Source organism: Glycine max, chromosome 17 (genome assembly GCF_000004515.6).
Source record: "Glycine max cultivar Williams 82 chromosome 17, Glycine_max_v4.0, whole genome shotgun sequence".
Taxonomy (NCBI): Eukaryota; Viridiplantae; Streptophyta; class Magnoliopsida; order Fabales; family Fabaceae; genus Glycine; species Glycine max.
Window position 1 is genome coordinate 7,072,824 of NC_038253.2, and position 17,510 is coordinate 7,090,333.

General features: G+C 31.1%; 2 protein-coding genes across 2 annotated transcripts; both read right to left on the bottom strand.

The window, feature by feature from the left end:
* Positions 1-2,157: 2,157 nt before the first annotated feature.
* SWEET43 (sugar efflux transporter SWEET43) lies at positions 2,158-3,917 on the bottom strand. Its single transcript, XM_006600587.3, has 5 exons — positions 3,875-3,917; positions 3,609-3,645; positions 3,306-3,522; positions 3,044-3,205; positions 2,158-2,375 (listed from the first exon to the last, which is right to left on the bottom strand). The coding sequence occupies exons 1-5, from the start codon at positions 3,915-3,917 to the stop codon at positions 2,166-2,168; spliced, it is 669 nt and encodes a 222-aa protein (XP_006600650.2). The 3' UTR covers positions 2,158-2,165.
* A 2,437-nt stretch (positions 3,918-6,354) lies between these two features.
* Positions 6,355-8,743, bottom strand: LOC100787869 (U-box domain-containing protein 19). Its single transcript, XM_003550694.5, has one exon. It carries the CDS (start codon positions 8,697-8,699, stop codon positions 6,669-6,671), a length of 2,031 nt encoding a protein of 676 aa, XP_003550742.3. The 5' UTR covers positions 8,700-8,743; the 3' UTR covers positions 6,355-6,668.
* Positions 8,744-17,510: the final 8,767 nt, after the last annotated feature.

A 17,510-nucleotide genomic window follows, 5' to 3' on the forward strand; every position in this document is an offset into this window, starting at 1 on the left:
ATCTTTACCACCTTCATAGAGCCATACTCAACCACATCTCTAATGCAATCCAATCTAATGTAAATATGCTTTGTATGCTCAAGATACATAGGGTTCTTGCATAGGTGGATTGTACTTTGATTATCATAATGCACTTCAATGCCGTCTTACTCGACTCCTATTTCATTGATAAACCTTTTAATCCACAAAGCTTCCTTGAGCACCTCTATGACAGTTTTGTACTCCACCTCTGTGATGGAGATATAAAGTTGACTCAGTGATTGAGGAAGAGTGAACGGAGGGGAGAGAAGTCGCAGTTCAAATTCTCTCAACTGATATTTTTGAACAAAACTAACAAATTAATATTTGCCGACAAAAAAAATAAAATACTCCACCTCTATGATTGAAAGTGCAACAATGTGTTGTAGTCTTGTAGAGTCTTTTTCAACTGACCGCATTCTCAAATAGTGTAAAAAATAATAATGTCAATGAACTCTTGTCTAAGTCCCCTACAAAGTCAGAATCAACAAAAACCTTTGTTGGTCAACTTCCATCAACAGACTTACTATACACTAGTAGGTTTCGGTGTTTCTTGTACAAATATTTGAAAACAGGAAACTGAGATGAAAGTCTTGTAATTAAAAAGTGAAAACAAAAAACGAAAATAGGAAATAAAAACACAAACAAATGCCCCTTAGTTTGTTCGGACTGTGCAGCGTGCTAATTTTCTCATGTTGGTTTGATTTCTTGTGTTGTATGGACGGAAAACGATATCAAGTACAAAATATTACAAAACCATACAAATCTTGTGTGCCTTAAGCACTACTGTAGATGGATATAAGGTTAAGAAATTAAATTCATAGGATGAATTTAAACATTTGCTTTTGTTTGGAATGCCGTTGAGTCACATTATATTTAATGCCAATTTACTTTATGAGAAGGATTGAAATTGAATGTGGATTAGAAAGTGGAATCACTCACCCTAGAACATGTTAATGTTGAGGATTGGAGATTGAACAATTTTAAATGACTTGTATCGGAGAAAAGTACTCAAGACAGTTATCATCCTAAAGGTTGTTTACCTTCCTAGCATTGGTGGAATGATTTTGGGTTTTATTTATTCGGGCTATACGATAGAATTAAAGTTTTAAAAGGATTTTTTTTTCTCATAACTGGAACTCGATGCTTAATTTACTTAAGAAAAAACAGATATACAACACTCGAATCACCCAGTCGATAATTATTTTGAAGGATTTATCTTACTAACTTGATGAACTTTTAATTTTCTCATTAAGTATAGGATTTCACAAGTATTATCCTGCCGAATGATATTTCATAAATAAAATAAAACTTGATTTTGGTAACATTAACAATAAGTATATTTAAAATGTTGAGTAACTAGCAACTAAGTATATATGTCCTTTTCCTTTGCTGTCATGACCCGATGCGTATCGTATCATACTTGAAAAAATGTAGACGAGCTAAAATGAGCATATACATCGATCATTAAGGTCAACAACAATTAACGACTGTAACGATTTCATCAATGCTATGATTTCAAAAGTAAAAAATAACTAATTCTTTAAAGGGGAGCAGTGTTGTTGATAGCTTTTTTTTCCTTTTAACTTTCCGTCTTTCAATTCTCTCAATATTCCAATTAATTAAGAAGAAATCATATTCATACTTGCTCGATTTCTTCATCCCAGTTGGTTGTTTTGTAGTACATGGCATAGAGGACCAGCTGCGTCAACCCGGATACTGCTCCAATGCTATTGGGAATCTACCATTTCAAATATTAGTTAGTTAACAATCATGATATAATACTATATAAGAAAATACATGTTTGGATTTATTATCCTATCTGCATGCTTGCAACATTGGTAATCCCATTTTAATGGCTCAAATATTGGAGTGGAGTCAAGACTCAAGAAGAATTTGGGAATTAGAGATTGGATGGAGGAGTTCAAACCCATTTTATCCCGAATATAACAATTAATCCACAAACCCTAAATTAACTTTACTAAAGTTGATATAATCAATTATTTTACATAAATTATTTTTCTAATTAATATGCATATAATTATTAATCTAAAAAAATTATTATTATTATTTGTTACATATTTGGGATAGAAATCATTTCTTAAAAAAATATTTAAGTTTCTTTTTTTTGGGGTGGGGGGACACTTTTATAATAAATTTAGTAATAAGTAATAACTGATAACAAGAACAATAATGACTCTGTAAAAAAAAAATACAAGAACAATAATAATAATTACCACGATGAATGGATCCCACTTAAGTAAGGCATAGGTCGTCCAGATAATTCCATTGGCAAAGTTGGCGAACGAAAGTAAGAAAGGCATGTACTTCACACTCTTCGTTTGAATTACTCGTCGCTGCTCTTTTTTGTGGGGTTTAAAATTAAAGTTAAAAATAAGAAGAAGAAAAAACAAACAGGGAGGAAAAGTAGTAACTATTATTATATAAACTGAAAATAAAACCATAAACAAAAAATCACTACTAAATATATAGGCTTAATTTCATTTTTATTCATTAGCTAGGCATTGTAATTACACAATTTTGGTTAGCTTTAATTTCATTTTTATTCATTAGGCATTGTAATTTCCTTTAGACATTGCAATTTTGTGATTTTGATCTCTCTATTAGTCATTTGTTACATATATTTATCAGATTTTACTAATGTGATAATGGATGATAATATCTTGATAAAATAATAATTGATGTGTTGCTTGACTCATATGTTATCATGATTTAATTATATTCATAATATTTTAATCATGAATGACCAAAGTGTAATTAAATAATGTCATCATACATTTAAGGTAATATGTAAGTAGTCACCTAATCATTAGAAAAACATTTATATATTTAATGAAAGATGAAGAAAGAAATCAAAATTGCAAATTATAATATTTAGATAACCCAAATTTGCACAATTTAGAAGCCTATGACAAAACCCATAAAATTATGATATTTTATGATCAAAATTGCAATTAAGCTAATTATTAATATATATTATAGAAACTAAAGGCCTTACACGTACCATGACAGTTAAGGGTGCAAAGTACATAAGGATGTTGAAGACTATGCATATAGGCCCAACAATCACCTTTCTTTGCTTGGCAGAGTGAAGAAAGGTCATGAGTAGAATTACCACTAACGCAAGGAAGACGATCTCACCCAGGAAGATTAGGAGGATCTTCCTCTGAAATTGATCAAATTCATCCAATCCCATCAGATATTAGGAAAGAACAATTAGATTAATTATTGAGTTAAAGGATAAAGAAAGAGGCTTTGTTTCTCACCCGCTTGCTCCAGGTTGAGTATATAAAGAAGATGAGAGTGTAGAACATCTCAAGGAAGAAGCCAAAACCATTAATTGTGACGACAAGAGTGTTATCTTCAGTTACGAAGGGCATTCCATAGAATGACCACATTGCACAATTGAGTATAGTTGCAATATAAGGATCTGGCTTGAAATTTTGCACTGATTTTGACTTCCATATTGATATAAATGTAGGTCTGCATGCAAATTAGAAATCTTTGTCATTTTTACTGCTAATTAATTAGTCCATCCATTAAGAATGGAGAGAGAGAGAGAGATTTACATTGGAGACATGAATAAACAAAAAGAGATGACATTTCCTGCAAATAAAATAAAAGTGCATATATTAGAAACTCTTCATTCTTAAAAGAAAATGATTAGTTTAGATCTTGTACTAATTAAATTGTTCCTTCTCCTTTTTCTTTTTCGATTCTGAAAATGACTGCTTTTAAAAATGCTCAGACACTATATATATACATGCTATTTCATCGCAATAGAAAATATAAATAAAAAAAAATCATGAAACGTATGAGGTTTTTTTGGACAAACCAATTACTCCAACGACAGTTCTTATTGTTCCAGGGTCAACCATGACTGCAACATCAAAAGAAAAAACTGATCAAACAAAAGAGGGTGAAAACCAATTGAGAAAGTAAAAGTAAGATTGTTTTGGAAATAAGTTTGTTTACATTTGTACTTAAAAGTAGGGCATCTATAGTTATCCCAACACTCAACTAATTTTGGGTTGTGAATCTTGACCGCAATAAACTAGGTTTGAAGTGCTGACTTATCAACTTGCGTTTTAGCCACAAGCAAGATCTCTTTCTACGCAATTCAATGCCTAAACAACTATAAGACAAAATTGGGGCGTATGCCTAGCTAGCCACAAACATAAAATCACGAGGTTTGAGAATTTTGAAGGATTGATTTTGCATTATTATTTAAATGGATCGTAGGATTTATACAAGAAAAAAATGATAAATGACTTGTTTTTTTTGTTTTTTTTTTACAATGTATTATGAGATTAACTAAAAGTGAGATGCTCTTCTAAAAAAAACTAAAAGTGAGATGTGCTCAAATATATAAATGCACATATATATTTACGTTATAGGTCAAGTAGTATATATAAGCCAAAGATTTTTAAAATTGGACCGATAACTGAATTGATCCGAAAATAATGGCTTAATTAAAACCTAATGGTTTAACCGTTTTATTAAAAAAAAATTGTAACTTTTATAATATTAAAAATTGATCTTGTCATATGATCAAAGTAATATTATTGTAATTTTTCATGTAACTATTAAGTTGTATTAAAAAAATAACACAATTTTTGTAATTTTTTATGTAACTATTAAATTGAACTTTTCATAACTCATAACATATAATAATATTCAAAAATTAAATATGAAAAAAATTAAATGTCATAATATAACATTAAATTCAACAATATATAATTTACTATTAATTATATTGTAATTATAAACTAAATAAATATAATTGATATAAATATTAAATTTATAATCATATTGATTAACTATCGTAATATTAAATTTTTAATTAAGAAAGTCATTTTTCATTGAAATAGTTCAAACCGGATTGATTTAGTTTTCCACTTATCCAATACATGATTTTTTCCAAATTAGACATAGTTTCCTATTCTCTATCAAACTGATCGAACCAGTTGATGTGGTCCAGTCTGGTTTTGTCAAGATAGGTATAAGCCTAAACAAATGACCTTAACATTTATTACCTCTAAAGTTTTAAATACCCATAAATTATCAAAGAACACAGTTCATCAAAATACGGAGCTTATTCTATCCAATCTGGATCACACATGTTGACAACGTCCTTCTTAGGCAGTGGGGGGAGGGAGAAAAGAGGGAAGAAGATTCAGTCCTGATTTTAAGAGTATATCAAATTTATTATATATTTAACCTATTATAGTATTTGCACGTGAATAATTATCACAAACCAAAATTAAGTATATTAATCAGTTTTCCTTGTAATTCCTTTTCCTTTTCTTTTTGTCAATGTAATTTTGTATAATCAATAATGGTGTGGCAAGTAGGGGCTAAAGCCCCAGAATTGAAGAAAAATATTAATACCCACGTGGAAAAGGGGTAGACAATACATCAGGCCACGACGGCATCATGAAGCGGGAATAAAGGAAAAAACACGACCCTCAAGATCAAAGTTCAGGTTTGAAGCATTTGATGACCATGGTTTGAAGCTACAATTAATAAAACTCATATATATGAAGCATTTGACTATGGTTTGAAGCTCCTTTGGTACAATTCTCCTTTGTTGTTTTGAAGTTCCTATGCCTATGATCTCCTTGGTTTTTGACCTCCATCTCTAGTTCGATCCTATATTTTTTCTCTCTTTCTCATGTGATGAGCTTCTCTTTGGTCCCTCTTGTGATCTCTGGTATTCATTGTTTTTTGCTATTCGTATTTTTGTTGATATACTTTGCATTGCTGTTACGAAAACATGTCATGTCTTCTTCAAAGGTTAAAGAAATGCACACTGATAAGAAACTCTCTCACTTCATATAATTATCTTTTTTAGAAAATCTGATGCGAAAACAAAATTGAACTTTTGGTTATTATATAATAAAAGGTACGTATATGAAGCTTTTGCATCATATGCAAGCATCTGGGAGCCCTACTTATATCTATATTTCGTTGCTCAACAGTTATAAGGCTATATATATATATATATGTATATGCACATAGGCCATATCACCATGTTTGACAATCGTGCTAAACAAATAGCTCTATTCAAACCATCTATGAATCTTCGAACATGTAATTACCCTACCAAAGAAGGATATATATCCTCTCACTAAAATACCAGACTAAATGAAATACGAACTTAAAATGACAAATAAAAAAAAAAGTGAAATACAAAATAACCTATTTTGTAAAAACGATACTTCTTCTCTCGAAAACTAATTTATAGGAATATAGGAATAATCCATAATCAAGATTTGGAATTTCATCATAGAGAATAGAGAATATAAAAAAAAATGAAGAAATCCAAACATATAATTCCATCGTCTAAATTTCACACAACAATTCAATTCATAGCCAGACAGAGATAAACGAAAAATTCCACTTCGGAGTGTGAGCTAAATAAAAGCCTCACTTATTGAAATTAGCTAGCCGGCGATAAAAACAAGCACAGAGCTAATTTCACAAATCTAAAACGTGACAAAAAAAAAAAAAACTAATGTCATGTGTTACAGTATTTAGTATTTAGTATTTACACAAAAATAAATAAGGTTTGGCATATTCACAGAAAGGGAAGAGATTCCAAATTCTTAGTCATGATTGATCAACAATCACCAAACGTGAAGCGAGCGTTCCTGCGGAAGCGAGGAACCCTTGAGTCCAGCACTTCTAGTCTCGTGAAAATCCTGTATGACCTTGATGAGAAACCGCGCTTTCTTTGCAGCATGACAAGTTCCATCCGTGAGAAGCGAATAAAGCAAAGGCATCAACGAAGGCTCCTTAGCGAGAACCGCCACAACCTCCGCTCCAACATTGACGCAAAGCGACAACAAAATCGAAGCAGAGTGCTCTTTCCCCTCGCGTGACGTGGCAGATCGCAGCATCCCTACAATCAACCGCAACGCCGAACCTTGCAGTATCTCACGCGCCCCATCAACGTTCTCCGCCAGCGCGGCAAGAACCGCCAAAGATTCAGTCACAAGCTCGTCCTTATTCGAAGAAGCTATAATGTCAAGAAGCGCCGGAACAGCACCAGCAGCGATAACCCTTTGATGATTCCTAGGAAGCAAAAGTAATCCGAAAATAGCAACCACAGCATTCTTTCTCCCACAGGTTGTTCCTTCTTTAACTAACTCCACCAAAGCCGGAATGACATCAGGGTTTTCCCCTATTAACTTGCGAAATTCTTTCACCGAAGAAAGATAAAATATTGTAGCAGCCGCGACTTGACGAGCTTCAAGGCTAAGTCCATTTTTTAACACCGAGAGAATTACGGTTAGGCCCCCGCTGTTGATGATGTTTTTGGGTCCATTCGGGTGTTTAGAGAGCTTCAGTAGAGCAGAGATTGTAGTCTCTTGCGTGGATTTATTATCGTTCGATGCAGAGGCTAAAAGTTCAATCAGAGGAGGCACTGTTCCCATTTCAATCAAACACGCCCTATTGAAAATGCTGGTTCTGGCGAGAAAGCGAATCTCCTGCGCGGCTTTGTGCTTCTGGTCTTGGGTTCCGAATGCTAGCCTGCGCGTGAGGAACCACGCGAGGAACTGAATCGCGTGTGCCGCCGCGGGACTACCTGCTGAGACGGTGTTGGTTTTACGGTTACAGGAGTTAGCGACGGAAATGCCGTTGTCGGCGCAGAACTGTTGGATGAGTCTCTTGAGCGTTGTGTTGGGAACTAAGTCCGTGTTTGTTAGTTTTTCCCCTGTTTTGGGACATTTTGTGTTCCCGGCTTTGAGCCATTTCTGAATAGAGGCTCGGTCGTAGGTTTGACCTGTTGACACAGTGACCGGATCCGTCATCAACTCGAGAGAAATAGGGCAACGGAAATCATCTGGATTAACGGACGTCAACAGGGTTAAGTTTAACGATGTCATCTCCGTGCTGCATCTTCCTTGGGATTGATTAGTTTCGAAAATAACTCCTCTGCAGTAACATAAGAACCCTACCAAGCTACTAAGTAAGGGAACCTCTTTTTCTTCACGGTCGCGGCACTCTAAGGTGATTTCTTCTTCTAAGAATTTAATCTCCGTATTGCAATCTGTCCAGGTTCTAATTTGGAGGTAGTGGAGGATTCCCTGCATGGAAGTGAGGTCAGGTTCGGTGCCCATGGAGAACTGGCGCAGAAGCGTGTGGAGGGTTTTGGTGGCACGTGCGTCGCTGGGGTCCAGCTGGAACTTGGCCTTGCTGGCTTGCTTGGTAACAAGGTCGGCCAGCTCCCTGACTTCGGGGCACAAGTGGAGCTGGTGAAGAGGCAAGACGTCCAGAGAGGTGGCCACGGAGCGAAGGAGGGCGGGGAACAGGGACGCTACGTGTTGCGATTTGGCGAGCAGGAGGAGGCGCGAGCCTTGGAGGGTGCAATCTTGCAATAAAAAGTGGATTTTTTGTAAGGTGAAGTGGAGTTCCGCCAAAGAGAGGATAGTGGAGTTGGGGATTAGTCGAATTTCTTGAAGGAACATTAAGACAATGCTTATTTGGCGTATTGTTTCCCTGGCGTTCCTTCGTTGGGTGGGGAATGATTGGGGTTGGAAATTGCATATGGATTGGGAGAGAGTGATTAGAGAGGTGACAAGTGTCGGCGGAGAAATGGCTTCGCATGGGTGAACCGCCGGGAATGATAGGGTGCGACGATCCCTTTGAGTCATTGAAGTGAAACTAATAATTAATTAGCAGCGTTTGTGTTGGTTTGGAATTTGATAGCTTGGTGGCGCAATTATTATTATAGCCAGAGAGAAGATGTTCTGTGCTGACTGGAGAATCTTCTAGACACGTGCCAGTGAATAATAGGAAATGGGACACGTGGTAACGTAAGAGGTTCCAATTTTTCTATGGGGAAGGTAAGGTAAGAAATGAGTATGTGGATTTAGATTTGGCTTGACAGTGATGGCTGCTGGGTCCCATCAACCGCCCTCTCATGACTGACAGGTGGCGAAACCATCTGCCGACGTGTGCTCCCGCTACATCTCTAGCTTCCCAACTTGAATAATTAAAATGGCGTCAAATATTTTGGAGGATTAACCATAATGGATGGCTGGAGTGATAATGATGGAATTATAGTAACGGTAACCATAATAACAATTATGAAATGGTGGTGTGATGATGCTAATTGCATGTACTATTATGGAGATAACATACACCAAGTTGTGGAGGACTAAAATAGCAATGGTGAAGAAAAAATAAAGATAATTATAATGACCATCATTATAATAACAATGATAATATAATAATAGTGATGAAAACATTAACAAAATATATTTTCTTAAATGTTAGAACTGAAATTTCTTTAAAAACATATATAATTTTATAGGTTTTATTTTTATTTAATAAGTCTTATTATAATTTTTGGTAAATGTTAATCTATAAAAAATAATGTATTATTTTATATAGTGTTCTGAATGTAGATCTAGATCCAGTTTGACAAATTAAAAATGGGCTTGCTTTCACATTACATGATTACTTATGAGTTCAAAAATGATTTTAGACAAATCTTACATGTTTGATTTTAAGTTAATTAAGAAAGAATTCAAAATTCATTCTAAGTTTAAAACTTATTATAAATTAAAATAATTTTAAATCATTTCTAATAAAAAATTTTATACAAAATTTATTCCTAATTTAATTTTATATAAAAAATATTTAAATATAAATTATATTATTTTAAAATTAATTTATTTAAAATCATGTTTATCAATACTTCAAACACACATTAAGTTAATACATGTGTTGGTTCAATAATTAAAACCTGACAACTAGGCCACAAAAACTTGTATAAAAAACTTTCCAGCTGAATCTCATTTACAACAGTGAAGCACCAGATCACAGCCTAAATATCGTTAAAGGCTTAGTTATTCGATCTTACAGAATTTGTTGCATCACCTCACACAAGGAAAACACCATGAATAATACATAAATAAAGAATGATATAAATAAGTAAAAAATGACTTATATATTATTTATATTCTGCAATACTCGTTCATTTGAACAAATCCTTGTAGATAAAATACCAAAATTTGACTTGCGAGAGTTTATAGAGATTCCATTCAAATATCCCCCTTGACTAATGCTGAACATATATAGTTTTAGGTTTCTGTAAGACTATTTTTTTTATTCATTATTTAACGCGTATGATTTTTTTTAATCCGTGTCTATGATTGCATGTGTGATATATATCAGTTATTTAAGTTAATTTGATAATTTCATGATCAGTTATAAATTTTAAAAAGATTTTACAAAAACGAGGTTAAGCAATACAGCAGAAGACAAAAACGACCACATTCAGAAGTAAAAGACGACGAAAATGGGGGGACTTATGTTTGAACTTGTTTGGACTTTGCAGGACTCTAGGAAAGTCAGTATCTTTTATAGAGATATTAATAGCATAGACAATATTATATTTTAGGTTTTTAGTTGTATTTAATTTTGATTTTAGTTTTCTTTTAAATTTATTCACAAATTTAATTTTTTAAGTATGTCAAAGTAAATGTGATTCCCTAAATCCAAATTTTACTGTCAATGAACATAGAAACGTTAGAATTGATTATAGGACACATCCTTTTATGCTTAATCAAAATGTGATATGTGACAATCAACGTTTTATGACAGTCAATATTTATATTTGGGTTTGAAATCACATTTATAGAATTTGACATAATTGAAAATTAAATTCTTGAATAAATTTAAAGAAAAACTAAACTCAAAATTAAAGACAACTAAAAGAACCTGAAATATAATTTTACCAATAACATAATATAGATCACCTAAATTCTTTATCGAGTGGTATATTATGCAGTATATAGTACTTTTATTTAAATATTTTCTAATGTCAGTCTTAGGAATTTATGTCAAGGAAATAAAAGTAAAGAAAATAAATAATTCATATATTTTTTGTATGATAAATATTATTCTACCATAGGAATTATTCAAACTTTTGAATTTGAATATTAAGAATGTAGTTTTTTTTTTCAGAGAAAATATTAGTGGTCTAGATAAAAAATAAATAAAAATACTATGTAAATATTTTTTTTTCTTTTTATTTTTTTAATATTGGCCTGTGTAAGGTTAACAAAATCGTTTTAATGTCTAGTTTTCTTCAACTCTACGACATGGTCAAACATGAATTAATGCATATGGGTCCTAATCACGTGCATGACATATTTATATCTGATTATCCATGACAAAGCCTGTACTTTCCTACAGGCTACAGCTAATCTTATTTGTGGTCACAACTTCATGCAATTGCTTCTTGAATTAGTCGCTAATCATATTATGATATTGACGAAAAAAAATCTGAGGTTTGGCGTGGACCAATCGCATTATGCCCAATATAACGCGTTTCCTTTCTAGATCACAATTATTTAGCAGAAAAAATAATAAAGATCTAAGTACTATATGACAAGGAAAAGTGGAAAACTGTTGGCCATCGCAAATCTGAATTAAAACAATAAAGAAAACTAGAAAGTCATCGTCTCTTTGGTTGGGACGTTTGCACCATGAAAATGACAACGCTTTCAACCAAAATTAATAAAATAATTGATTTTCCTTTTGATGCATCTTCTCAAAACCAAATTAAAATAGATTGGTTCGTCAAAAAAGCAGCTTCTCTTAATTTGTTAAAAGACTTTATTAGTTTATGTGGATACACAAATGGAAATTTCCCCATATATGCAGTTTGGTTAGAAATCTTTCTTGCTCTTTTCAAATTAGTTGCACTGGTCCACTGGGAGAGCTGTCATATAACGAATACATGCAATTGCATTATGCTTAATTGGAAATTGGAAAATAACTAACGATTATTAAGCAGTGTCATTGTCGTGTCATGCACAATATACGCGTTGATAATAATTATTATAAGACGTTTCTCCATGCTTTGTTCTTGGGTTGCCACGACGACACGAAATTGGATTATTATTTAGAAGAAACAAGTAATATACTACGTACTAGTATTTCACAGTTGGACACTTTGCAGAACTTTTAAATTTGTAGATTGATCACGATAGCTACCGTACGTTCAGACATATATGTATACACATGAAAATCATATTTTTCGGAGAGAAATTTTTAAGAAATTACTTACTTATTTTTTTTAAATCTAATAATTATATTATATAATTAATTTTAATTATTAAATTTTAAGAAAATAAATGATAAGAATGATAATAATTATTTTAAAGTTATTGAAATTTATATTTTTAGAAAGAATAAATTAGTAAATTATTATTATAATTATCTTAAAATATATCTAAAGTGTCATTTTTAAGGGATATATTGGATTAGATTTTTAAAATATTACTTTTGGCATAAAAAAATCTCGTGAATTTTGAAAATTATGTAAAAATATTATGATTTATTAGATTTTTTTTACAATACTTTTATGATAATTTAGATTTTATGAATTTATTTCATAAGAACTTAAAGGATTTGAAAACACTTTAAAAATATTATAATTTATGTTCTCTTATACTAATCCTTCTTATAATAACATTTTCTCATTGTTATTTTTGGATTTAAATAATTGATTTAAAATGATACGTTATTTCTTTAATTACTATAATTATTTCATGATAAATCAATGAAACAATAATTTATTATATAAGGAATAGGAAAAACATATATGACATTACACATCTTAAAAATATCAAAGAGAGAAGAAAATATTGTGAGGAGAAAAAAGAAAGTCTAGTATCCAATAAAAAAGAAAGAAAAGAGCTTAGCAAAATCTCAAAGGTTTGTATGAGATTATTTGATGAATGTTTTATACTAAAAAGATTGATGAAATCCATTAAAATCGTTCTTAAAAAATAATTCATCTAAATTTGTATATTTTTAATACAAAAAGACTATTTATAAGTTATAAAAAATTCTAATTAAATACCATCGATTTTGTTGTCCTCATTTAAAAAATCTTAAAAGATTTCACAAGACTTATTTATATCATTTAAAATTTCTGATTTAATACCACAAAACTTATTTATACTATTTAAAAATCTTAATTAAATACTATAAGATTATTTTTATATAAAAAAATATTTTAAAATCTTAATTCAATACATGCTTTGTTAGTGTGTATTAACCACTTATACCATCAGTTTAAGACCAAAAGAACCACTATCTTATTTATTTTAAACAGTTTAAAACCAAAAGATCCACTATCTTATTTTTTTTAATTATTTTATTTTAGAGATATTGTAGCAATTTTAAGATTTAATAACAAAGAAAAAAGTAATGTGTCTCTACTCTCCTTATCTATCACCCATTGTCCTACTAAAAAATTCATGGCTTCCTCCAATTTTATTTTATTGTTATTTTCTCTCAAACACTGATATTGAGTTCCCACTAACTACAATATATATAATGACGGAGAGATTAGGACTTAGCCAGGAGATCACGAATTACTCCGCCAAAAGAAATAACTGAGTTGCGACTAGACTGACCCAATTACAGTTGAGATTTAAAATAAATTTTAAGATTTTTTATTTTAAGTAAAAAAATTTATATGTCAAACCATTATATATATATATATGTGTGTGTGTGTGAGATTTTTTCTTTAAGAATTAATAACATTTTTTTTATTAATAATTAAAAAAGTTAATCTTTAGTTATTTTACTTATGAGTTGATCCAGATTGTGACTAATGACTAACATAAGTTGATTTGTGCGATAATGAGAATATCACTAAAATCGCCACCTATGTATAATTCTAAAAAAAACTTTAAAATAAGAATGCACCATTTCTTCATTTTTTTTTGTCCATCTCAGCCTATACCGTTACTTGAATACATGTTCTCGTAAATAGAAAAAGAGTTAACAGATTGAAAAATATGAATGCTGGGAAAGAAGATTGAGAACTGGTAGAGGGAGCGAGGGGGAATGGGGAAGAGAGAATAATCGGAAAAGGTTTTATTTTTCAAAATTAAATTACTATAATATTAAAATAAAAAAATTATTGATATTTTTCTTAAATTTTTACTGTAAATTACTAACATATTTCATTTAAAAAAAGTGATTGTATTAGCTATCCTCAAAGCATTCTTTGGATTTGTCTGCCAAGCACTGTCTAAAACATTTTAACAAATGATACTTCAATATTTATTTAAGAAAAATGGTAAAAATTTTAAACAATTATTAAAAAATTATTGAATACTATCAATTTTAAGATAATATAATTAAATTTGAATGAATAATTATCTTACTTTCTCTTAAAAAAAGATTATCTGAATAATATAATTGACGTAGATAGTCATGGTTGTTGCTGAGGGTGAAAGCAAGGGACAGAGAGGTCGTAGGAGTTTGGTCGGTGTCCACCTGCCAGATATTTATTTGGATAAAAACAAACATAAATTCTCTCTCTCTCTCTCTCAAATTCTCAATGTTGAAGCCTTCAAGGCAGTGTATTGCGTATCCTTCGGGTTTGGGTTACTATCTTTTTGTTGGTAAACTAGTACGTGAACTCGTATAATTCCACGCGTCGTATCGCTAATTACATTTATTTATACTAAAATGATTGTTAAATGTAATTACGTTTATTTATTTGGTTTGAGTAACAATATTTTATCTTATAAAAAATACTTATGATTCATACTAACAAAAGGAAAACAATTACGTCCATAACTAGTTAAATGCTTCCAAAATTGTTTATAATTGTTTTAAGATTGCCTACGTGCCTTAATTTTATGAAGGGTCAATGTGGCCCATGATGAAATCGGGCATGTACCAATTCAAACGTGAATTGATGTTTCCTATTCAAATTTAAAATCATTCCAAATTAAATCATTCTAAATTTTGGATTTACTTTCAAACTTGTTTAGGGTTAATTATGTAATTTTCTACAAGAAGACAAGTTAAATGTTGTTTAAAACATAACTAAGAAATCAATTCCAGTTGGAATACATTTTTTTAGGGATCCAGTAGGAATATATAAGCTCATAAAGAGATCTCCTTGGTTACTATTTATTTTAATAAAAAAAAACTCAAAACTGGGCGTTCTTAGTGTACAAGCATGCAGTGCCTCTTATAAAAAGTTCAACAATAATAAATGGGCACTCATCATTTTTAAACACCAAATCAACATCCATTATTTCTTTTTATCTTTCTTGACTCTCTACCCCCATGATACATATAAATAAATAAAATATATAAAAATATAGATAAACAAATTTATGTGAGTAAAATATTTACATTCACTTCACTGTTATCAAATAAAACTTATTAAAAACATATCCAACTCATAACAAGGCCGTCAAAGTTTACAAAAGTTGTTAAATTAGTGAGATAAAATAAAATAAAATTTATCCCTAATGTCACATCTTATGAGAGCATTGTGTCTCAGCATTCTTTAACACGAGATTCTTTAAAATCATCCACCTAGTTATATGCTCTCACGAACACAAGGTTCGAAATCATCACAAGATCCAAACACAAATAGCACACAAGGAGTGAGTTATCACATTTCTAAAAAAATAATACAAATAACCAAAGATATGATTAAAATAAATTATAAAAGTATTTATAACATAACTCAACTTAATACAATCTACGTCACTTCATCACTTTATCATTTAAAATTTATTTTTCAATCATCAATCACATTACACATGAATCACATGCTTGGGTCAAGATGTAATAACACTCATCAATTTCATAATAAACAATTAGCAAACGTTATGCAACAATTATACTAAGACTCAAGCCTATATGCAATGTGGTACCATGTCAGTGAAAAATCACACTGAGGCGCTTAGGAGTACACAACAAGACACACCATACAATGAGTATGTCAGGTCACTCTCATTAAGTAAAATCATAAGGTGACCAGTCATGGTCACTCTGTTTTGCGAGAATGCTCCAACCATATGGGGTCAACATAGACTTGGAACACTCAAACGAGTGTCTTTACCTCCAAGGCCTAGACTTCGAAGAATCAGTTAGGGTCTCACCTTCCTGATTCAGGTCCAACCCTACAACGATTTTTGCACGCAGACACTGTGAATTATACAATACCCACGATCTGATACTTATTTTTCAAACACGTTTAACACATTACCCTACAATTTAACACTTTAGGTTCCTAACTAGAAATTCTACATTTTTCCTTTAACAATGCACATAAACATTTTTCTCAAGATAAACACCAATTGGATTATTGTATAATTCACAGTTTACAACATAAGTATTGTCACATCAAGTGTTAACCATTCACTTATTCACAACCAAAATTCATGTCCATAATTTTAACATCTCACAATGTCATAATCCATCATCACAAGTTTATGTGTATCTCGCAAATTAACACATGTTCAACTTTGCACTTATACTCAATCTCAATAACAATGTTATAATCTCAAAGCAACATATTATCCCACAATTCATCACATATTCAATTTATCACTTATACACAATTTCAATCACAATTTCACGATCCCAATATAACTATTTATCATGCTAATCTTATCCAAAATATAAACAAATTATACAAAAATGCTTCTCACAGCATGGGAAGTAAAATTCCTCAAACAATTTCACATAATCATACATGAAAAATTGCAGTACAATAAACATTCCAAAACAAATCCCAATTTTATCCTCTAAGAATCCCTACACATGTTCATTCTAATCCCAATTGCGATAAATCCATCCCTTAATTCTAAGCAGACTCACGTGTGTAGTTCGAACGATGATAGCATTATCTCTAGCTTCCTAAGATTCCTCAAACTTTTCTTCTGTTTGCTCTGTTTGGGTTTTCAAACGTTTGAGAAAAGGGGAAGAGATAATAGCCTTCATTTCACTGTCAAAGTGCAAGACTAGTTTTTCTCTTCAAAAACATTATTTTGCAAATCTCAACGGTGAGAATGTGTGAAAATGGGTTCCTAAGGTGGTGTCCAAATTTTACAATGATCTAACAGTTGACGAGTTTGGAATCATAATTTTGTTGTAACAGGTTTGAGTGTATGCGAAAAAAGAGAAAGTTCAGTGTGAGGGATATTTATTCCACCACAGACATTATCTCGAAAATTCCAACGGTGCTTGTAGGCAGAAATTAGTTCTGAAACTTGTGTTCAAATTTTACGGTGATTCAATAATTAATGAATCCAGGATCGTTGTTTTACTAAGGCATGTTTGAGTCTATACAAGAAAAAAATGGTTTTGAGAAAGGAAGAAGGAAAATAGATTTGAAAAGGAAGAGAGAATAGAATCGTGTGGTAAACGTAAAAAGTAACCCATTACGTGTAGGATACTCTAGGTGTATTATTTACTCTTTTTTTCTTTATTTAATCATTCTATATAAACAAAATCGATTTTACTCCCTATCACAAATGAATAAATAAAATATTTTTTTTTCTAAAAACATTAATTTTACTTACCTTAAAACTATTATTTTAATTAATAAAATTATTTTTCTTATTTATTTAATTAAAAAACTTATTATTTTCCTAAAATTTTATTTATTTTAAATAAAATTA

Excerpts from the sequence above, each read along its gene's own strand:
- LOC100787869 (XM_003550694.5), bottom strand. The coding sequence starts at position 8,699 with ATGACTCAAAGGGATCGTCGCACCCTATCATTCCCGGCGGTTCACCCA.
- SWEET43 (XM_006600587.3), bottom strand. The coding sequence starts at position 3,917 with ATGGTTGACCCTGGAACAATAAGAACTGTCGTTGGAGTAATTG. Across the intron at positions 3,646-3,874 it reads AACTGTCGTTGGAGTAATTG|GAAATGTCATCTCTTTTTGT; the intron begins GTTTGTCCAAAA and ends TTTTATTTGCAG. Across the intron at positions 3,206-3,305 it reads ACTCAACCTGGAGCAAGCGG|AGGAAGATCCTCCTAATCTT; the intron begins GTGAGAAACAAA and ends GATCAATTTCAG.